The 21,802-nt window shown below is 59.8% G+C and overlaps 1 protein-coding gene and 1 long non-coding RNA gene across 5 annotated transcripts in view; one reads left to right on the top strand and one right to left on the bottom strand.

The window, feature by feature from the left end:
• Window positions 1-21,802, top strand: part of PASK (PAS domain containing serine/threonine kinase) — a 34,571-nt gene that overhangs the window by 551 nt on the left and 12,218 nt on the right. For 2 of the 4 annotated variants that reach the window (XM_055401739.2, XM_055401743.2), the window contains exons 2-12: window positions 6,688-6,944; window positions 7,495-7,727; window positions 8,286-8,456; window positions 9,158-9,298; window positions 9,841-9,975; window positions 11,956-12,216; window positions 13,255-13,408; window positions 16,642-16,765; window positions 18,496-19,778; window positions 20,883-21,064; window positions 21,454-21,621. In XM_055401739.2, coding sequence (XP_055257714.2) covers window positions 6,749-6,944; window positions 7,495-7,727; window positions 8,286-8,456; window positions 9,158-9,298; window positions 9,841-9,975; window positions 11,956-12,216; window positions 13,255-13,408; window positions 16,642-16,765; window positions 18,496-19,778; window positions 20,883-21,064; window positions 21,454-21,621 — 3,048 coding nt within the window. In that variant the 5' untranslated portion in view covers window positions 6,688-6,748. Of the gene's footprint in view, window positions 1-242; window positions 303-1,522; window positions 2,307-6,687; window positions 6,945-7,494; window positions 7,728-8,285; window positions 8,457-9,157; window positions 9,299-9,840; window positions 9,976-11,955; window positions 12,217-13,254; window positions 13,409-16,641; window positions 16,766-18,495; window positions 19,779-20,882; window positions 21,065-21,453; window positions 21,622-21,802 lie in introns of those variants that run through there. The other 2 variants (XM_055401742.2, XM_055401740.2) reach the window with 2 other exon arrangements.
• Window positions 596-1,695, bottom strand: LOC129540592 (uncharacterized). Its single transcript, XR_008682688.2, has 3 exons — window positions 1,601-1,695; window positions 1,136-1,289; window positions 596-670 (listed from the first exon to the last, which is right to left on the bottom strand). It is a non-coding gene; the product is annotated as an uncharacterized LOC129540592 (long non-coding RNA).

Genomic DNA, 21,802 nt, shown 5'->3' on the forward strand with positions numbered 1-21,802 from the left:
GTCCTCAGCCTTCTCGATCCTGAGACCAGAGGAAACGGCGTCCGGGGACCGCGCTGGCCGAGGCGCCGTCTCTTGGCTCCTCCGAGGCGCCGTAGACGGACTCCGGCGCGTCCCTAGCAACCGATTGCGCGGGCGTCTCCTCGCGGGCTCCCTGGGTCCCCGTCCACAGGCGCCGGCGGTTGGCCCCTGGGACCTGTCAATCGGCGCCCGTCGCTCTGCCATTGGCTGGTGGCGCTAGAGGCGCGGACTGGCGCCCTCCCGGCGCGCTGAGGAGAGCTCGGCGGGTGACTGGGCGACCTCAGGTGAGCCGCCCGCGTGCGAGCACCGCCCCGAGCCCCACGTTGTCCCACTGCCCGCCCCGCGCCGCCCGGTCGGTGGCGGCCCGCGTGCCGCCCTGTGGCTGTTCGCGCCTGGCCGGCGCCCGGTCCTCGCCCCGAGGCGCTGTGCGCGCCTGGCCCGCCGCTGGGCGGGGCCCGGAGGAGGCTCGCGGAGCGGGACACCCAGGAGCCCCTCAGAGGACGTGTGTGCGGGGAGCCGAGGGCTGTGGCGCCCCACCCGTGCCGCTGCACACCTGGGCTTTGTCTTGAGCCTCCTGCCAGCGTTTCTTTTCCTCCGCAAGGACTGTGGCCTTGCCGTGCGGTCCGATGCCTTCTGTCCCCTTACCTTCCACCTGTGGCAGAGTAAACCTAGGTCGATGCCGCGTCTTAACTTTCTCTGGCGGGTTTCCCTCTGTATCTTCCTGCCGTTGCTCTCAGTCCAGTTCAGTTCAGTCGCTCAGTCGTGTCCGACTCTCCGCGACCCCATGAATCACAGCACGCCAGGCCTCCCTGTCCATCACCAACTCCCAGGGTTCACTCAAACTCATGTCCACAGAGTCGGTGATGCCATCCAGCCATCACATCCTCTGTCGTCCCCGTCTCCTCCCGCCCCCGTTGCTTTAAGACCTTGTAATTTCTTGCGTGAATGACTGTGACTCCCCCCTTGCCCCTTCCCCCTGTTGGTCAGGTTACTTCCAAGCAGCCCTTGAAAGTCAGTCTTTGGGATAAGAGCCAACAGGAGGCCCTGGGAGTCAGCCCAGCTTCTCCAGACCCGTCTTTACGGGTGGACCCCTCCCCAGGGGCCCTGTGGGACTCACTGCAGTTCTGCCTGAAAGCCGTCTTCACTCTGCTTTGCCAGCTCAACTCTGCTGGTGCCTCCTCCTGGACGCCTGTGGCCTTTCAGGTCTGAGAGGTGCCCTTGGCTCACACCCTCCATCACAGCAGCGTCACCCTGGATACGCTGGAGGGGACCTGGACACGAAAAACAGACCGTCTCAGGATGGGCCCCACACCTGATGTCCAGAGGAAGGCAGGTGTTAGGGTAGGGTCTCCTGTGGCTCAAAATGACATCTTGCCATTTTCAGCTCTGCCTGCCAGCCTGTTGGCCTCATGCTGTACTGCTCTGCTTGTACAGCAGTGGGGGGAGCAGTTGGAACCAACTGTCTCCTAGCGTTTGTTCTCCTGCTTCCAGACGTTCACCCGTAAGAGCAAGGAGTACTTTTCCAGAAGCTGCCCGCAAAGCTCTCCTTCTGTTTGACTGGGGGTGGGAGCGTCACTCACACCTGGAGTCGACCAGCAGCAGGAGCAGGGCTGCTTTGAGACACCATCAGGTGCTGTCTGTGTCCAGCTTCTTGAGGCTTCTGCTCAGAGCGGATACAGATCACTGTGTCCAGCTTCTTGCGGCTTCTGCTCAGAGCGGATACAGATCACTGTGTCCAGCTTCTTGCGGCTTCTGCTCAGAGCGGATACAGATCACTGTGTCCAGCTTCTTGCGGCTTCTGCTCAGAGCGGATACAGATCACTGTGTCCAGCTTCTTGCGGCTTCTGCTCAGAGCGGAAACAATCAGAGCAATCATACACCCCCGCCCCCCAAAAACCACCCCACCTATTCCGAAAACCCTGGCCTGGGTTTGCAGGCATTTCTGATTAGAGTTTGCGTCAAATTGAACAGGTGAAAAAGGAAGTGGTCTAAGGACGTGTGAAGCCAGGCTCTGTGCTCTCAGGGGCCAACATGGGGATGTGGACCGGATGTGCTGTGTAAGGCTGCACTGGCTCCACAGACTGTTCAGTGCAGAAGGTGCAAAGGGAGAAGGGACGGTTTTTTCTGAGGTCACGTCTCGGTTTATCAACTGTTGACACTTTTTACTTCCTCAGTTCAGTGCAGTCACTCAGTCGTGTCCGACTCTTTGCGACCCCGTGGACTGCAGCACGCCAGGCCTCCCTGTCCATCACCAACTCCCGGAGTTCACTCAAACTCATGTCCGTCGAGTAGGTGATGCCATCCATCCATCTCATCCTCTGTCGTCCCCTGCTCCTCCTGCCTTAAGTCTTTCCCAGCATCAGGGTCTTTTCCATGAGTCAGCTCTCCGCATCAGGAAGTATAAAGCATTCTGTGCCTTCCCCCCCTTCATTTCCTTCTCTCCTCTCCTCGGTTTTTGTCATTTTTACAAAGTAAGCTTTTGTAACATTTACAGTATATTCTGAAGAGTTTTATTTACTTATTTATTTACTGTCTTTTACAAAGTAAAGTTCTATAATATTTACAGCGTCTGAAGTCATAATTAAGTCTGCCAGGCTTTGTCTATGGGCTGGTTGTAGAAGTGGAAAGCTAAAGTACAATCATGTCATTGTTAGTTATTGTAGAAATAATTAGAACGTTGAGATGCTGAAAAAAGGAAAGCTCAACCTGTGACATTTAAATGTTGCTCCTTGCAGGAGAGCAACACCTTCTAATAGTTGATTACTTCCCTTCTTTCTTGCTTCCTGTTCATTATTTGGTTCATGGTCAGCTATTACTGTTTCGGATCCCATGAGGTATGTAAACATGTACATGTGAAACAGCTCAATTTTCCAGTGTATACTAGTTGATTGTTCGCAGTATCAGTCACAATTCAAAACAGTAAAGTGGACACACGTAAGCCCACCACTGAACTAGGAAGTGGGAGGCCCTGTGCCGCCATTCCCTCCCTCACTGCCGCTCAGAGGGCCCTCAGAAGACAGCTCGGCCTGACATTTGGGTTTGTCATGTAAGTGTGTACCCCTAAACTATGTGGGGGTGTTACACACAAGGAACCCTATTGAGGATAGTCTCCTGTGACTTGGTTGTTTTCACATATATTACTAGGACTTATCCGTGTGTGTATAGAATTTGTTTTCACTCTATAATTCATAGCACGAATGTACCAGGATTTTAAGTCTATCTTCTAACTGAGGAATGCTTCAGTTCAGTTCAGTTCCGTCGCTCAGTCGTGTCCGACTCTTTGCGACCCCATGAATCACAGCACGCCAGGCCTCCCTGTCCATCACCAACTCCCGGAGTTCACTCAAACTCATGTCCATCAAGTCAGTGATGCCATCCAGCCACCTCATTCTCTGTCGTCCCCGTCTCCTCCTGTCCCCAATCCCTCCCAGCATCAGAGTCTTTTCCAGTGAGTCAACTCGTCGCATGAGGTGGCCAAAGTATTGGAGTTTCAGCTTTAGCATCAGTCCTTCCAATGAACACTCAGGACTGATCTCCTTTAGAATGGACTGGTTGGATCTCCTTGCAGTCCAAGGGACTCTCAAGAGTCTTCTCCAACTCCACAGTTCAAAAGCATCAGTTCTTCAGCGATCAGCTTTCTTCACAGTCCAACTCTCACATCCATACATGACCACTTGAAAAATTATAGCCTTGACTAGATGGACCTTGGTTGGCAAAGTAATGTCTCTGCTTTTTAATATGCTATCTAGGTTGGTCATAACTTTCCTTCCAAGGAGTAAGCGTCTTTTAATTTCATGGCTGCAATCACCATCTGCAGTGATTTTGGAGCCCAAAAAATAGTCTGTCACTGTTTCCATTGTCTCCCCATCTGTTTGCCATGAAGTGATGGGACCAAATGCCATGATCTTAGTTTTCTGAATGTTGAGTTTTAAACCAACTCTTTGACTCTCCTCTTTCACTTTCATCAAGAGGCTTTTTAGTTCTTCTTTGCTTTCTGCCATAAGGGTGGTGTCATCTGCATATCTGAGGTTATTGATATTTCTCCCGGCAATCTTGATTCCAGCTTGTGCTTCATCCAGTCCAGCATTTCTCATGATGTGCTCTGCATATAAGTTAAATAAGCAGAGTGACAATATACAGCCTTGACGTACTCCTTTCCCGATTTTGAACCAGTCTGTTGTTCCATGTCCAGTTCTAACTGTTGCTTCCTGACCTGCATACAGGTTTCTCAAGAGGCAGGTCAGGTGGTCTGGTATTCCCATCCCTTGAAGAATTTTCCATAGTATGTTATGATCCACACAGTCAAAGGCTTTGGCAGAGTCAATAAAACAGAAGTAGATGTTTTTCTGGAACTGTCACTTTTTTGATGATCCAACAGATGTTGGCAATTTGATCTCTGGTTCCTCTGCCTCTTCTAAATTTAGCTTGAACCTTTAGACGTTCACGGTTCACATACTGTTGAAGCCTGGCTTGGAGAATTTTGAGCATGACTTTACTAGCGTGTGTGATGAGTGCAATTGTGCTGTAGTTTGAGCATTCTTTGGCATTGCCTTTCTTTGGGTTTGGAATGAAACTGACCTTTTCCAGTCCTGTGGCCGCTGCTGAGTTTTTCCATATTTGCTGATTTAGTGGGTGTAAAGTTGTCATGGTTATGCAAATGTCATGATTAAGCTTCTTGTCATAGGTTTACAGGGAATTATTTTCTTGTGGAATTTTTTTTCCTGTCTTTTGCCTATTTTTCTTTTCTTATTCCTTTCTTAAAGTTGAAACATAGCTGACTTACAGTGTTGGTTTCAGGTGTACATGATAAGGGTTTGACATTTATGTCCATTAGGAAACCATCCCCACAGTGAGTCTAGTAGCTGCCTGTCGCCTCATGAAATTGCTCCTGTGTTGCCATGTGTCCCTGGGCCTGGAGGCCTGCCTCTTCCTGCTGTGGCTTCTCAAGTCAGTCCTCTGCTCTCCCCCTCTCTACTCTCGCTGCAGCCTCTCTAACTCAAACGTTGCCGTGCTCGATGTTGTCCCGGAGGTCTCTGAAGCTATTCTCATTTTCCTGGGTTCTTTTTTATTCTTCCTGTCCAGCTTGAGTGGTTCCTATTCTGCCACTCAACCTTCCAGATCTTTGGTCTGTTCCTCTATCATCTGATCTACTTGATTCCTTCCAGTACATTTTTTCATCTGTTGTATTCTCTAGTTCTGATTGGTTCTTTTACACGTTTTTCACTCTTTGTAGACGTTCTCACTGTGTCCATCCCTTTGCCCTCCTGAATCTGTGAGCATCTTTATGGTCATGATCTTGGACTCTTGGGCTTCCCTGGTGGCTCAGATGGTAAAGAATCTGCCTGTAATGCAGGAGACCCAGGTTCGATATTCGGATATGGAAGATCCCCTGGAGAAGGGAATAACAACCCGCTCCAGTATTCTTGCCTGGAGAATTCCATGCACAGAGGAGTCTGGGGCTACAGTCCCTGTGGTCACAGAGAGTTGCACACGAGTGAGTGACTAACACTTTGGACTCTTTTATCAGGTGGATTGTGTGTGCGTTTGGTTACTCATGCCTGACTCTTTGTGACCTCATGGACTGTAGCCCACCAGTCTCCTCTGTCCATGGGATTCTCCAGGCAGGAGTACTGGAGCAGGTTTCCATTTCCTCCTCCAGGGGATCTTCCTGATCTGGGGATCGAACCCAGGTCTCCTGCATTTGCAGGTGGATTCTCTACCACTGAGCACCTGGGTGGATTGTTCATCTGCATTTCGTTAAGTTCTTTCTCTGAGGTTTTCTGTTGTTCTTCCATTTGGAACGTATTCTTCCGTCTCTTCATCTTGCTAACCTTTATTTCTTCATGCTAGGTGGGTTGGTTATGTCTTCCAGCCTTGGAGAAGTGGCCTTATGTGAACAGTGTCCTGTGGGGCCCAATAGCATGCCCTGCCCTGGCAGCAGGACCCGAGGCTGTTTCCTGTGTGGGTGCCGTGCACCTTTCTGTCGTGCTAGGGCTGGCTGCTGTGGGTGTGCTGGTGTGTAGGACTGCCCCCAGCCCAGCTGCCTGGGAGACCTCACCTCGTGGCGTTGTTGTGGTCACACTGGTGGGCTGGGCAGAACCCCTGGTGCTACTAGGCTAGAGGGAGGGTTCCAGGATCGTGCCCACCAGCCTTGGTGTCAGCCCTGGGATCGAGATCACAGAAACGACTACAGCCAGCATCCCAGTCCCCAGGGGAAGCCGTGCCGCCGCCTGCTTCTCCAGTAGGCTCTCTGGGACCCACGGATGGTCTGGCCCAGGCCCCTCTGGGACCACGGCTCTGTGCTGGAGTTGAGAGTGTGTGAGAGTCTGTGCACAGCCTCTGAGAGCAGTCTCTGTTTCCTGTGACCTTGGCTGCCAGCTCTTGGTTCTGCACGCCTGGATGGTAACGCACAAGCAGGGTGCAGGCTCTAGGGGCACAGCACCCTGGCCCTGGAGGCCCCTGGCTGGGCCCCCCGCCTGTGGGTCTGTACTGCAGCATCTTTCCTGGCTCCTTCCCGCCGTGCTCTGGTGCCCCCTCTTCCCTTCTCTGTTTCCCACCCCTTCCTCTTTGCTCCACCGGGCCTCACATCATAGGTTCTGACCCCACACGGCTGTTTGGGACTGAGCTGAAGAATGAGCTGGCTAAGCTGCCTTTGTTTTTGCCTGGCAGACGCTGGTCAGTTTCCTTCGTGTTCTGGTGGACAGCGGTCCCGCTGGCTCGCTAGCTCCTCATGGAGGAAGGGGGTTCGATGGCCTCCGTGGAGGACCACCGGGCCCTGGGCGGGAGCCCCTCCCTGCCAGTACCCCCAGAGGGCCCTGCTGTGCCCGCCGCCTCGGAGCCCAGCAAGTCCTGGTCCTCAGCCCACAGACACGTGAGCAGGAGGGCCGGGCTGTCGAAGCTGTGCCAGAGCCGCATGGCGCTGTCGGGTAAGCAGCCTCTCCTCGCCGGCTGGGCGGCACCTGTGCAGGACGGGGGCCATGCTGGCTTCCTCGCTTGGTGACTCTCCTCTGACGGGAAGGGGGGAAGGCCTGCTATGACTCCTGAGTGGACGAGACACTCTCCTTGTCCAGGCGGGACTGGGATCGACCTGCAGGGCCCAGATCCAGCCAGGGGGAGGGCGCCGCTCTGCCAGGCAGCTCCTTGTGGGAGGGGCCCCCTGGGGGGCAGCTGGAGCTGGAGGAGTGGGCTGCTGGGAGAGGGGTGGGGAAAGCAGAAGAGGACCTGAGGGGCTGGGTGAGAGCAGCCAGCTGCCGGGAGTGATGGTGAACAACCCTGTGGGCAGGGACCGGGAGGGCAGTGGGGACAGCGGGGAGCTCGGCATTTGTGCTTCTGTGTGGGGGTCTCAGCGGACCCAGGGGGCCGTTGGGATGCACGTCCAAGTGCTCGTCAATGCTGTAGTCACCTCGTCCTTGGGCCCTCTTGCAGGAACTCGAGGCAGGGGCCGCGTGAGGTCTAACGCGTCCCTTTGCTTTCCAGAGGAGAGATGGAGTTCCTACTGCCTGTCGTCACTGGCTGCCCAAAACATCTGCACGAGCAAGTTGCACTACTCGGCCACGCCCGGGCAGGCGGACCTCGCAGGGCCACTGGGCAGCACGTCCTGCTGCTCCCTGCTGCGGGGCTTGTCCTGGGGGTGGTCCACGCCGCTGCTCCCGGCCCCCGTGTGCAACCCCAACAAGGCCGTGTTCACCGTGGGTGCCAAGACCACAGAGGTGCATGCTTCGGGGTGTGACCCAGCCGCACGCCTGGGGTCTGCAGCCTCGGCCCACGGCCTCAGATGGGTGCCCGTGTGTGTCAGTGCAGCGAGGAGCGCGGCCGGGGCTGCCTCTGAGTGGTGAGAGCGGTGACTGGAGACAGCATGAATGTGTCTGGACAGGTCGAGTGTGTCCATCAACGCAGAGACTCAAGGAGAGGGTGCAGTGCGTCGTGCAATCTTATGTGCCGAGCGTGGAGAGCCAGGGGTTAAAGCAAACGTGTTTGCGGGATGCGTGTTGGTGTGGGCAGAGCTGAGGCTTTAGGTGGGTGGGCATGGGGTGGACCCCACCACTGCGCCCGTCTTGCTGGGTGAAGCCGGCGAGGCTCCAGTCTCCGAGCCGCCTGCTGCACTGCGGCAGTTGTTTCTGTTTCTCTGGGGTGGAGGAGCCGGGCTGGCTCTGCTGAGAGTTGCCGATGGCGGGGCGGAGAGTGAGGCCTGCACCGCCTTCCCCTCGGCTGTTCCAGGAGGCAGAGGAGCTGCTGGTGACACGAGGCCCTCGTCTCTGTGACCGCAGATCCTGGTGGCCAACGACAGGGCCTGCCGGCTCCTGGGCTACAGCAGCCACGACCTCATCGGCCAGAAGCTCATGCAGTTCTTCCTGAAGCCGGACCCTGATGTGGTGCAGGCCCTCAGCGAGGAGCACGTGGAGGCTGCCGGGAACGCCGCCGTGGCATCTGGCACTGTGGTGAGTGCGGGCCTCTTGCGGTCGGCTGTCCCGCCCTCGGCCCTGGCGTGGGGAATGGCTGGGGAGGGGGTGGGCGCGGGGGGAGGCCACGTCAGAGTGGAGATGCTGCGGCCCCCGCCGAGCGCCTTCCCGGTGCCCCTTAATGAGGGAGGAGGCGCGACCTGCACTGGCGAGCCTGCAGGGCCCACACCGGGTTCCAGGGAGCTGGCAGTTCTGTCGTCTCCATCTCCGTTTCCATGCCCGCCTGTCTGGTGGTGTTGGGGGCTGGCATGGCTACAAAGGCTCCCTGGAGCTTTGGGCTCTCCCGTGTGTGTGTATTCAGGCTGGACGTTGACAGGCTGACCTGAGTGTTAAATGCTGAGCCCTGAGCCTCGGGCCCTGAAACAAGTTAGATAGGCCTACGTACATCCAGAAAATTAGCCGTCCACAGGACGACCGCTAGAAGGAAATGCAAACATTGAGCATGTGGGGGTATCTTTTCTTCAAGAAACCTGGCCGCAACATTTCCCTTGCTTTATTACCATGAAGTGGAGTGTGAGAACACCGACTCTTCTGATAGGTCACTCACTCAGAGACCGTACGGTCAGGCATTGGAGGCCTCGTTTGTGCTTTGATTAATTTCTGTATGTGAGGCGGGTGAGCAGCGGGCAGGCGCGCCTGCAGGCTGGGCTCGGGCCACTCTGAGCCCCTCTGTGCCCCAGGTGGACGTTGTGAACCGCAGCGGGGAGAGGATCCCGGTCTCCGTGTGGATAAAGAGGGTGAAGCAGGAGAGCAGCCTCTGCTGCGTGGTCGTGCTAGAGCCCGTGGAGCGGGTCTCAGCCTGGGTGGCGTTCCGGAGCGACGTGAGTCACATTTGGGTTCCCAGCTGCGCGTCACTTTACCCACTCAGGGCCCCCGGGCACGTCAGCACGTGGTGTTCCCTGGGGCCTTTGGGCAGGAAGAGGGTCTGGGGCCTGGAGGGTGTGCCCGGCTGCCCTGCTGGCAGCTGCACTTGGGCAGGGTGCCCAGCCTCCCTGGCCTCTCTTCCCTCAGCTATACATGGGGATGTGAGCCCGGCCCCCACAGGATGGCCCTAACACTCGGATAAGGTTGCACATCGCGCCCTGGGTGGCAGCTGACACGCAGGCCGCACTCGAGGCCGGCCTGGATGTGCTGGTTGTGTGTGTGGTTCGTGAGCCTCCAGCGTGAGCGGGGCTTCCACGGGTGCCTGGGGGAACAGGCGTTTGGGAACATCTGGCGGGGCGGGAGACGGCGTTCTGAGGGTGGGACGCGGGGAGCACCCACAGCCTTGCCTTCAGCTGGAAGGCCCGGAGGTTCAGTGAGGTTGAAAGCTGAACCGCAGGGAACTTGGGTCACGAGGCTCAACACTGGCTTTTCCTCCTAGGGCACCGTGACGTCCTGCGATGGGCTCTTCGCACACCTGCACGGCTTCGCGTCTGGGGAGGAGGTGGTTGGGCAGCGCATCACAGACCTCATCCCTTCCCTGCAGCTCCCCACTCCTGGCGAGCACGTCCCCACGGTAGGTCCTTAGGGCAGGACCCGGGCCACGGGCGCTGCCTGGCCAAGGCTGGGCCCTGTGGCCCCTGGAGTCTCTCTGTCTAGTGCCAGTCGAGTTCTTAGACCCAGCTCCATGACCTGATAGCCAGGAGTGTCTGCACTGCACTCTTGACCGAGGCTCAGAGCCTTTGCGGCGCCCTCCTGGCCACCCCTGCCCTTGGTCCCCTTCCTGGAGCTCCTGTTGGGGCCTCTTTATTGAGAGGTCTGGGGGCTCGAGGAGCAGGAGTCACTGGTGGGTGTCGTCTCCCGCCCAAGCCAGGACTGCGGGCCAGGTGGTGGCGGTCGCTCGGCAGCTCTGGGCGGCAGTGGGGGTTCGGGCCAGGTGTTCTCTTCTCAGCTGGACCCCCCTGCCCAGTTCCCAGGGGCCCTGTTTCACAACTAGCGCATGGCCTTCACACAGCAATCACGCTGCCGGGATTCACCTGATGTCACGGTCAGCGACCTGCAGGGTCAGACGGTCAGGGGTGGTCAGCCTGGGGTAAGGTTGGCTCTGCTGCTGCAGGAGATAGACCCTGCCAGGATGTCGTGGGCTCTCCCCGGCTCTCCTCTGGCTTCAGGCTGAGAGCTGGGCCCTCCCGGGCAGTGTGGTGCTAGTTTCAGCCCCTCTCGGTCAACAGGAAGCCTCCCCTCCTGCACCCGACTCTCTTTATGCTCCTTACTCTGTCCTAAGGCAGCGGACCTCCTGGAGCCTGACGCTGGGGGCTCAGCTGCTGCAGCCGCTGTGGGGCGATCGGTCTCTCACGCTTGACGCTGGCGGCTGGTCTGAGTCCCCGTGGACACGCGGAGTCGCTCAGGCATGTCCTCCTCTGCCACTCTGTGGACTGTGGCCACCAGGCTTCTCTGTCCAAGGGATTCTCCAGGAACACTGGAATGGGTTGCCACACCCTCCTCCAGGGGATCGTCCCGACCCAGGGATCGAACCCATGTCTCTTCTGTCTCCTGCATTGGCAGGCGGGTTCTTTACCACTAGCGCCGCCTGGGAAGCCCTTGTTTAACTCTGAACATAAGCACACTTCTGCCCCACCCCAGGCACGCATGCAGAGGAGGTGTACGTGCCAGGAGGCATGTGTTTCTGTGTGCCAGGAGGCATGTGCGTGTGTGTGTGTGTGTGTGCGCGCCAAAAGGCATGCGCAGGCACACTCCCAGCAGCTCCACGCTGGATCCACCTGTCACCTCTGCTGCAAAAGAGGCTGTGCCCCTTTCCTCAGGGCTCACTGGGGCCCGGGGTCCTGATTCCACCCCCGGTCAGGGTGCAGGGCTGGTGCAGGGAGCTCCCTCATGTTCGGGCCTCGGGCCTCTGCAGAGCCTGCAGGGAAACCCTTAAAGAGGGGGCAGGCAGCAGTGGGTGAGGGGTAGACACAGGCCTGGGGACCGGCCGTCTCGACAGCAGAAAGGAGCTGACCTGGAGAGCCTGTTAGACGCTGCTCTTGTGGGGTTTGCTTGGGAGAGCAGACAGGTTCTGAGTATTCAAAGCAGAGGAATATGATGGAGGACTTGGTGGTGTGGATGATGAGGGGCTGTGGAGGCAGAGCAGAGATGGACAAACCACCTGGAGGCCAGCAGTCTGGGGAGCCCCTGCCTCCCGGCTGCAGAGGCGGGTGCTGGGGGCCTGGTGGTCCAGGTTGGGAGCGGGCAGGCACTCGCTTCCTGCACAGTTGGGAGAGGGGCCAGGCCGGTCCTGGTGCGTGGCTTGATGGGCCCTGTGTGCACTGTGTTTGGGCCGTTCTGGAGTGGGGAGCAGCTGTGCTGGCTGGGGTCCTGGCCTGGTCGTGGCTCTTGGTCAGGTCTCTGCCTTCCTTAGGGTGGGGGGGTGGGGGGGAGATGAGGCAGGAAGAGCAGGGTGGAGGGTTGGTGTCCCGGGGGTGCCGGCCGAGCAGCAAAGCCTCACAGCTTGGGCCACCGGAGGTGTCGCGGTGGGCACAGTGGCGTGTCTTTTTTCCAGAATCTCAAGATTCAGAGGTCTGTCGGAAGAGCCAGGGATGGCGCCACCTTCCCTCTGAGCCTGAAGCTGAAGTCCCAGCCCGGCAGTGAGGAGGCTGCAGATGGCGAGGCAGCCCCCGGCGGGGGCTACTCAGCATCCGTCTGGGTGTTCTCCACCATCAGCGGGCTCATCACACTCCTGCCGGACGGGACCATCTACGGCATCAACCACAGCTTTGCCCTCATGCTGTTTGGTTATGGAAAGGCTGAGCTCCTGGGCAAGGTGGGCCAGGGGGCCGGGCGTGACCTCCACAGGCCTGTGCACTGTGCCTGCTGCTGCAGTGGCTGGCTTCCCTGGGGACTTGGGCCCAGAGAGCGGGACCTCTGCCTTGGCCCCACGCCCTGCCTGTGCCCATTTGTCTGGACCTCTGGCAGAGCCCTTGCATTCCGGGTGCCTCCCAGGAGAGGGAAAGGGCTTTGCCTGAAAGCCTGTCCCACACGAGGTCTGGTCTGAGTTCCTGCAAGGTGGTGTCACAGGCTCCACGCCTCCTCTGACCATCCGGGGGCCGTGGTGGGTCGGCTTGGAGGAGGCGTCTCTGTAACCCTTTCTTGGACGGGGCTGGGCTCTACGGGCAGGTGAGCCTCTCAGGCCGCCTTTGAGGGGCCCTTCTTGGTGGTCTCAGCAGTCCTCCAGGGCTTCTGGGGAGGGGTGTGGGTCCCCACTTGGTTGAGGGGTGGTCCACGCCGGAGGGAGAGGCTGCTGTGTACTGTGTCACTCAATATCCGAGCAGCCCCTTGCCCCAGCCCCACTCCTGGCTGGCCCAGCTCATGAGGTGGGTGCTGGCCTGGGCTCCCCACACCTTCCACTGAGCACCTCGATGCCCACGGGCAGCCATCCCCTCTTGCCATCCTCACTGGGGCCACCAGCACTGCACGCCAGCCAGCCAGCCAGAGCTTTAACCAGAACCTCAAAAGAGATCCTTGCCTGTTCTCTAATAGAAATGCTAGTTTGAATTAAGTGAAACAGTTCAAGAGAAGTTAACGATCACGTAGTTGGAGTAATTTCTGGATAAGGGCTTCCCACAGGAACATGGGGGCACCGAGTCCTTGCAGGGAGTATGTGAACGCAGGCTGGTTAGGGTTTGCTAAGGGAAAGAGAAGCTAGTTAGGATTTCCATGGTGGGCGTCGGGGGCGCTCGGACCTGCTGAGAGGAGCCTGACCCGGGGCCATCCCGGACCTTGCCCAGGCCTGCTCGTGTCCTCTGCACTCTCTTCCCTGGCTGGGGCCACGCTGAGTTCTGAAGCACCCTTTGTCCCCTAGAACATCACCTTCCTGATTCCTGGTTTCTACCACCACATGGACCTTGCCTACGACAGCTCCTTGCCTCTGCGGGACCTGGCCAGCTGCCTGGACACTGGCAGCCAGAGTGGGCCTGGGGTCAGCACGGGGGACGAGCCTGCTGGCACAGCCCAGGGTGAGGCCAGCCCCCTCCCCCCTGACCACCCCCTCCACGGGAGAGGGGCTGGAGCTGGGGGTGGGTGTGGGTGTGATGGGGGCGGTGGTGGCGTGGGGACCCTGTTCTGTAGATTTGGTGGTCTTCTCTGTCTCTTGTGGGCCTTCCCCATTCCCAGGGGATGGGACGCCTGTGTGGGGCTCACAGCTGTGTTGGTGCAGAGCGCAGGATGGGAGATGGCCAAGTGAGTCACGTGTGCCTGCCTCTGGCGCCACAGCTAGTTGGCAGTCTTGCTGTGCGAGTAGGTGACATAGCTTTATGTCAGTAGCTGAAGTTAGCAGTCTCGTAGGATTTGTTTAGTTTTGTCTATTTCCGGTGTTTTTTTTTTCTGATTTACTTATTTATGTTTAGCGGTGCAGGGTCTTTGTCGCCGTGCCGGCTTTTCTCTAGTTGTGGAGAGCAGAGGCTCCTCTCTAGTCGAGGTGCAAGGGCTTCTCATTGCAGTGGCTTCTGTTGGGGAGCACTGGCTCTAGGGTGCATGGGCTCCAGTACCTGAGGCTCGTGACTCCTGGCTGCAGTTCGAAGGATCTAGAGCACAGGCTCAGAAGTGGTGGCACCTGGGCCTCACTGCCCCATGTCACATGGGTGCATCCCAGACCAGGGGCTGAATCTGCGTCTCTCGCACTGGCAGATGGATTCTTTACACTGAGGTACCAGGGAGGCCTTCCATTGCTTTTAACTCAACATTTAAGACGATTCCGATGCAAGCCCCGAGGCCGCACCGTGGCACTGCAGACTGTGAGGGCGCGGTGCGGGGCCCCCGCCGCGCCGACGCCTCTCTGTCCTCTGTGGGTGGGGCCCGGGGAGCAGGGGCCCAGCGGAGGCTCCAGCAGCCCCCAGGGAGCTCACATCCCCTGCAGACTGTGAGGGTGCAGTGCGGGGCCCCCGCTGCACCGACGCCTCTCTGTCCTCTGCGGGTGGGGCCCGGGGAGCAGGGGCCCAGCGGAGGCTCCAGCAGCCCCCAGGGAGCTCACATCCCCTGCAGACTGTGAGGGTGCAGTGCGGGGCCCCCGCTGCGCCGACGCCTCTCTGTCCTCTGTGGGTGGGGCCCGGGGAGCAGGGGCCCAGCGGAGGCTCCAGAAGCCCCCAGGGAGCTCACATCCCCTCCGGGAGGCTCGACCGGGCAGCCCCAGTGTCATCTTGGGGGCCCTCCCAGGTCTGCCCCATGGTGCTTGTCCTGAGGGCAAGTCTATGGAAAGACCTGGACTTGGAGGAAACACCAGGGGATTTAATACAGTCAGCGAGGGGAAATGTGACTGTGTGGTGTCTGACAGACGTGAGTGCTCACTGTCAGATGGTGCGAGTCGGGCCTTAGGTGTGACTGTGGCATCTGACGGGGCCCTGAGCTCTTCTTGCCGGGTGTTGTCTGCCGTGCCGTGGTGCCGGGTGTTGTCTGTCGTGCCGTGGTGCTGGGTGCCGGGTGTTGTCTGCCATGCCATGGTACCGTGTGCTGGGTGTTGTCTGCCGTGCCGTGGTGCTGGGTGCCGGGCATTGTCTGCCGTGCCGTGGTGCCAGGTGTTGTCTGCCGTGCCATGGTGCCGGGTGTTGTCTGCCGTGCCGTGGTGCAGGGTGTCGGGTGTTGTCTTCCGTGCCGTGGTGCTGGGTGTTGTCTGCCATGCCATGGTGCAGGGTGTCGGGTGTTGTCTGCTGTGCCGTGGTGCAGGGTGTCGGGTGTTGTCTGCCATGCCATGGTGCAGGGTGTCGGGTGTTGTCTGCTGTGCCGTGGTGCAGGGTGTCGGGTGTTGTCTGCTGTGCCATGGTGCAGGGTGTCGGGTGTTGTCTGCTGTGCCGTGGTGCAGGGTGTCGGGTGTTGTCTGCTGTGCCGTGGTGCAGGGTGTCGGGTGTTGTCTGCTGTGCCGTGGTGCAGGGTGTCGGGTGTTGTCTGCTGTGCCGTGGTGCAGGGTGTCGGGTGTTGTCTGCCGTGCCGTGGTGCAGGGTGTCGGGTGTTGTCTGCTGTGCCGTGGTGCCGGGTGCCGGGTGTTGTCTGCCGTGCCGTGGTGCAGGGTGCCGGGTGTTGTCTGCTGTGCCATGGTGCAGGGTGTCGGGTGTTGTCTGCTGTGCCGTGGTGCCGGGTGCCGGGTGTTGTCTGCCGTGCCGGGTGCCGGGTGTTGTCTGCCGTGCCGTGGTGCCGGGTGTCGGGTGTTTCCCGTGTCATGCAGGGCCTCTTTGTTGTGCACGCTTCCCTTCTCGTGCTGCTGCGGCCCCAGCGTGCACACGCTCAGTGTTGTGTGCGGCCTTAGTTGGTCTGTGGCATGTGGATCTTAGTCCCTGACCAGGGATCAAACCCACGTCCCCTGCATTGGAAGTGCAGATTCTCCACCACTGGACACCAGGGATAGTTCTGATGTTCAATTTTTAAAAGATGCTTTGTCAGGCTGCTCACTCTCCGAGTGACCCCTTTTCTTAAGATGGCATTTCCTTCATCGTATCTGGGTTTTTCTATCTGCAAAGACTCCTTTTTTCTAATTTTTTTTTTCTATCACTGATACCCTTTTCTCTTTTTCCAGAATCTAAGTTCTTTCAGTGTGTGTGTGTAATTCATGTTCTTTGTCGGAAATGGGTGGGCAGTGTCACAAGAGCTCTGCCCGCATGGTCTCCAGGGTGGACCTGTGGGCATCACATGCTTGCATGTGGGGCCTGCCCGCCGCTCCTGCTTGCGGGGGCCGGACTCTTCCTAGGAGCCTTCCCAGTGCAGGCTGCTGCGTAGCTTGGATGGTCGCACCCCTGCCACCCCAGTCACTGTGGTGTCCCGGCCCTGCTGTATAGGCTGGCACTCTATCTGGCCTCTGGAGCCTAGGCAGAGTCTGGTGATGCAAGCACAGCCGTGAAGCGGAGGAGACACTGCGCTCCAGAGGAAAGCAGCAGGGGAGGCTGTACCTTCTTGGGTTCCCAGGCCAGAAGGAGCAGGGCAGCCTTCTGGGAAAGGGAGTAGGCCGGGCACGGCGGGGAGGCCAGAGGCCCCGAGGACAGGAGCAGCCTTAGGCCGCAGGCCTCTGGTTCTCCCCTGGAGTCAGAGAGTGGAGTTCCTGGGGGCTGTCAGCAGTAGGGGCCCAGGGCCCGGGCTGGGAGCCAGGGCTGCGCTGTGGATGTGGGCCTGGCAGCATTTCTGCGGTCAGGTCAGGCTCCCGCTGAGCGGATAGGAGGTGGTTTTCAGTGGCATGCGCCAGCCAGTGGGAAACACTCTTTTTTACTAGATCCAAAGGTGGACACTGAGACCCCAAAGCCAGCGGAGAGCCAGGACACATGCCTCACGGCCCCGGTCCCCACAGACCACGGGGGCTCCCTCCCCGCCACCCCGCCGGCACCGCCCACTCCGGGGTAAGTCCTCCAAGGGAGGGGCAGGTGCTTGCGGGAGGGGGAGGGCGCTCTGGCTGTGACCGCGGAGGTGACGCCGGAGCCCCTGGATGGCCGTGCTGCTGCCGTGTCACCAGCCTGTGTTACAGGTAAGGAAGCATTTAGGCAGGATCCAGGGAACTGGTCCCAAACTGGTCCCAACGTAACTTCCTCGTTTCGAAAATCACTTGACCCCGTTTGCTGTGCATCTTTAAATAACACAGTATTCTATTTAGAGGCGAAGGGTTCAGTTTGGGAAACTCAGGAAAGTAGCAGTGACACCTCCACTTGTTCAGTCTTCACAGTCCTGTTGTGTGCAGCGTTTTGGTGTGTTTTCAACCAGTTTCTCCTTTTGAAAGATCACTTTGAGACTGAGTGTACAGTAACACGCCAACTTCAATGGACCTTTCTCCTCTCCCCCGGGAGAGGCTGCTCCCGCTCTGCTTGGCGTCCCTCGCTGGCCTGGGGTCAGGACACAGGTCAGCAGTGCCTGTCCTGAACTTGACCGGATGCACTTCCTTGTCTTTGGCTTCTTTTGCTTGCCATTGTGTGAGCTTTGTCGACACCACACAGGTTTCCAGTTTTCTTGAGATGGTGTTTTAAATAGCGCTACGTGCATGCGTGTGTTTAAGTGCTGAAGAATGGTGAGCAGCAAAGGTGCCCCAGCTCTCCCAGATGTGCACTTCTGCCAGACCATCTCCCCGTGCCCTGGAGGGTAAGCCCTCGCTCCACAGATGTGCGTGCTCGGACACGCCCTTCTCCATGTGTGCACGTGCTGGAGGCACCGTGCATCCCGGACCAAGCTTGCCCCTCACGTGGCTTGTGGACACAGCCCCTGCCGTTTGTGTCCACCCCTGGCTTCCGGCTTTGCTTCGGTGGTTGCAGCAGCGTGTCCCCATCAGTCCTGGCTGCGCGCTCACACACACAGGGCGAGGAGGGGAGACCCCTCGCCCCTCGGTTCCCCTGGAGAGCCCTGCGGGTCCTTGGAATCCCGCTCACAGCCGCCTCCCCTGTGGCAGTCCTGGAGCGGGGCCTGCCTCTCGGTGCCTCTTCCTGGCCCTCTGCTGCAATGCTTACCGGTCGCCGCAGGCCGGTCCCCCAGCCAGGCTGTGCACGGCCACTCTCTGTTGCCCTCGGGGCCGCTGTCCGGCCTGGGCTGACCTGGTGCGGGGCCCAGCATTGTGCCGCGTGGGTGTTAGTGGTCAGGCTGGACCCCTGTCCGCGGCTCCGCAGTCACCTGGGGCCACGGCGGCCTCTTCCTCTGTGGTCCCCTGTCCCCAGCGTGCCGGGGGCTCTGTGCTCTGGCTCCCAGGACCCCGTGCCCAGCTCTCCCAGCCCCGACTCCTCTCGCCCTCCTGCTCTGCGCTGTGGATCTGGTGGCTTTTGTAGCCGTCATGGTTCCGCCCCTCTCTCCCCATGCCTCTGGCCGTGCGGGGAGCCTGACCATCCTTGCGCCCGGTGAGCGTGGGGAACGCAGCCTTGAGCACAGGGTCCGAGTACTCGGCCTGAGCCTGGGTGAGTCACTGCTCAGTGTGGATTTGTCCGGAGAACACGTGACTTGGTGTTTCATCTTTTTAACTTTGTTGTGGAAGTTCCCCTTCTCTCCTGTCCCGTTCACGGTGGTAATCGCTGTGCTCGTCTCTGCTGGAGGGGAGCCCGTGTGGTCTCCTCTGTGGCTCCTGAGTGACTGTGTTGTCCCGTGTCACAACCCGCAGGGGGGACACCATCCCAGGAGGAAGCCAGTCACCGCCTGGGTGCCCACGAGACGAGCCCAAGGGAGGCCCATCCGCCCGCAGCAGCTCATCGTCACCCGAGGGCCGGCAGCGCTCCATCTCAGAGCAAGAGCCGCCGGCGACAGCGGAGCGCTTCAGCCGGGGCCTTCAGCAGGGGAGTCGATCTGAGCTGGGGGACACAAAGCCGTCTGTTTCCCAGGAAGACTCTGAAGCTGCCATCCCCGGTGCAGACAGGAGTGGTAGGGATGAGACGCGTGGCCCGTGTCAGGAGGCGCAGGCAGGGCAGGATGGCGCCAGCAATTCAGACCAGGGCTCTGACGCTGCCACAGCTGCGCCCCACCCTGAGGGTCACCTGGCCGGGCAGGGCCCCCAGGGGGAGCAGAGCGTGCTGCCGGGAAGCCCGCACTCGGCTCCCAGCTCTGTGGGGACGCTGCAGCTCTTGTTCGCGACGCCACCTTTGGACGAGCCCCGGCTGGGGGCGCGGCAGGAGAGAGAGGAGCTGCGCGTGTGTCTGATAAAGGAGCAGCTGTCTGCCTCGAGCCTTGCGGGGCCTTGCGGCAGCTCCTACACCAAGCTGGTCCTGAAGGGGCAGCCCCCACCCTCCGCCCCTGCGTCCTTGTCAGACCTGAGAGCCACAGACCCAAGGGGCGGCCACTCGGGCAGCTCCTCGGCCTGCTACGCCCTGGCCACTGACCTGCCCAGTGCCCTGGAGGCTGTGGAGACCCCGGAGGCTAGTGAGAATTCGTTTTCCTGGAACCTCAAGGAGCTTGTTTTCAGGGACTGGACAGACCGAACTTCTTCCAACTGTTCGTGCGCCACGTCTGAACTTGGGGGCACGCCCTCGCCTTCACTGGTGGGCTCAGACGCAGACATGGGTGCCCTGCACAGGCAGTGGTCAGACGTGCTGGACGACCGGGAGCTGCTGCTGCTGACCGGCACCTGCATTGATCTGGGTGGGGGCCGGCGTTTCCGCAAGAGCTGCCTGAGCCTGGAGGAGACAGAGCTGTCCCAGACCTGTCTGGTGTCCTCCGAGCACCAGTACGTGCATGGCCGCGACAGCCCGAGCTGCGTCCCTCCCATGCCAGGAGCCGGCCCTGAGGACGAGTGCCCGTTGGAGGCACCTGGGCTGAGCCTCCAGGTCACCTCCACGCCCGTGAGAGCCGAGGGCCCTGGCCCTGCACCCCTCAGGGCGGCCGACCTGCAGCTGGAGATCCAGGAGGGCACCTTCGTGGGGAGCTGCTACCACCGGGACGGCTCGCAGCTGAGTATGTGCGGGTGGGCGGGGTCCTGGTCTCCTGCTGCCCCCAGAGTGGGCTCCGTGGGGGTGGGGGGCCTCTTCATCCTGGTGTCTTTGGGGACTTCACCCCCGGAATAGTGTGGCAGAAATGATGAATTATGTTAAGGAAAGAACTTGAAGTTATAGTTTGCCTCTTGAAAGTTAGGACCTCAAGTGTGTGTGCTGGGGGTGCAGGACCCCGGGCTGCTCCGTGCGGTGCAGCAGGGGGTGGGGTCCCAGAGCCCTGGCTTCGGCAGTCCCACCGGGAGGGGAGGACTCAGATCTCCACAGGCTGTCGGGGTTCAGGGACAGCCAGGTCTGGGTGAGGACAGAGCCGGCCCTACCGTCAGCGCCATGTCCTCCGGGGTGGGGAGAGCCTCTGTGTGCCTCTCCACATGGTCTTCTGACATTCTGGGTGAGGTTCGCCACATGTGGGATTTCACGTCTGCTTGTGCTCAGTGTGCAAGGAGGCTGCCCTTCTCAGAATGTCCACTCTGGGGGGTGGCGGTCAGCCCTTTAACTTGTCCCTTTTTATTTTCCTAATTTTCCAGCGGTGCTGTATTTCAGCCAGTTGTTTTCCTCATTGCCAATTTCCTAGTGTTGACTGCAGGGCTTTTTTCCTAACCTTAAAAAAGTTTCATGAGTAATGTATGTTATTTGCAGAAATACTAGAAATAAAAGACTAAAATGAAGAAAGTAAACTAACCTGTGAACCCCCTGCCAGGAAAAAGATAGTCACATTTGCTTTGCTGTGTCCCCAGGAGGCTGTGTCAGCGCACGCCTGTGCCCTGACGGTGTGTGCCGGGTGGCACCCATGTGCGTGGCTCTCCAGCCACACTCCGGGGAGGGTGCTGGGGCAGCTTTTCTAGGCTCATCTGCATTGGTGGCTAGTGGCGGGTCTCTCCTGAGTCGCTTGGCCTCCAGCTGCCCTGGGGGACGGGCTGGCCCCTGGCCCTGTGCCAGGGAGGTGCGGCCACCGGCCTCAGCTGTGCCCTTCTGTGGGCGTGGGGGCCGTGCCCGCATTGCTGCCCTGCGTGGAGGCCGCGTGCGGCTGTGGGGCTCAGTGGGGGTCTGGTCTTACCGCCCTCCGCAGCTGTGCAGTTCGAGGTGCGGCGTGTGGAGCTCCAGGGCCCGGCCACCCTCTTCTGCTGCTGGCTGGTGAAGGACCTGCTGCACAGCCGCCTGGACTCAGCCCTGCGCACCCGCCTGCTGCTGAGCAGCCTGCCCAGCTCTGCCCACTCCACCTGTGAGCTGTCCGCGGCCAGCCTGGGGGAGGTGGGTGTCTGCAGATGGCGCCTACTATCCACCCACCCATCCCATCAGCACCCTGTGTCCTCCGGGGCGGGAGAGGCTCTGTTCGGCTCCCCACACTGCCGTCTGACCTCCTGGGTGAGGCACAAGCCACATGTGGGCTTTCAAGTCTGCGTGTGCCCCGTGTACATGGCGGGGCCTGGGTGAGCGCCAGTTTGGACTGGCACGTTGAGGCCCTGGGTGCACCCTCTGGAGAGCACATCTCGGGCTGGGGACCCCAGGGGCCCGAGGAGCGGGTGGGACAGTGGGTGCTGCTCTCCCTGCCCGCTGCAGGCAGGGGGCCACGGCCGCCTCCGCTACCGCTCCTTCAGCGTGCTGCGTGTGGTCCCTCAGATTTGCCTTTGTGGTCGCAGGTGCTTGGAACCAAGCCCTGGTTTGAGGAGCCCCCCAAGGCTGTGGAGCCAGAGGGGCTGGCGGCCTGCGAGGGGGCGTACTCCCTTAAGTACAGCACGCTCAGCCCGATTGGCAGCGGGGCCTTTGGCTTCGTGTGGACGGCGGTGGACAAGGTGGCGAATAAGGAGGTACTGGGCTCCTGAGGGGTGGGGGTCTGGGTGCTGGGGGTGGCTCTGATGCGCCTCACACCCTCCCTCCCCGTCCCACTGTGGGCAGACCTGTGGTTGCTGGGGCGTTTGCTGACCATGCCGCCCGGGTATCCCGGGCCTGGCCCGCTGCTTCCTGGGAGGGCCCATGTGGGCCCTGTCG

Source organism: Moschus berezovskii, chromosome 4, assembly GCF_049115385.1.
Source record: "Moschus berezovskii isolate FMDL1 chromosome 4, NW_MosBer_1.0, whole genome shotgun sequence".
Classification (NCBI taxonomy): domain Eukaryota; kingdom Metazoa; phylum Chordata; class Mammalia; order Artiodactyla; family Moschidae; genus Moschus; species Moschus berezovskii.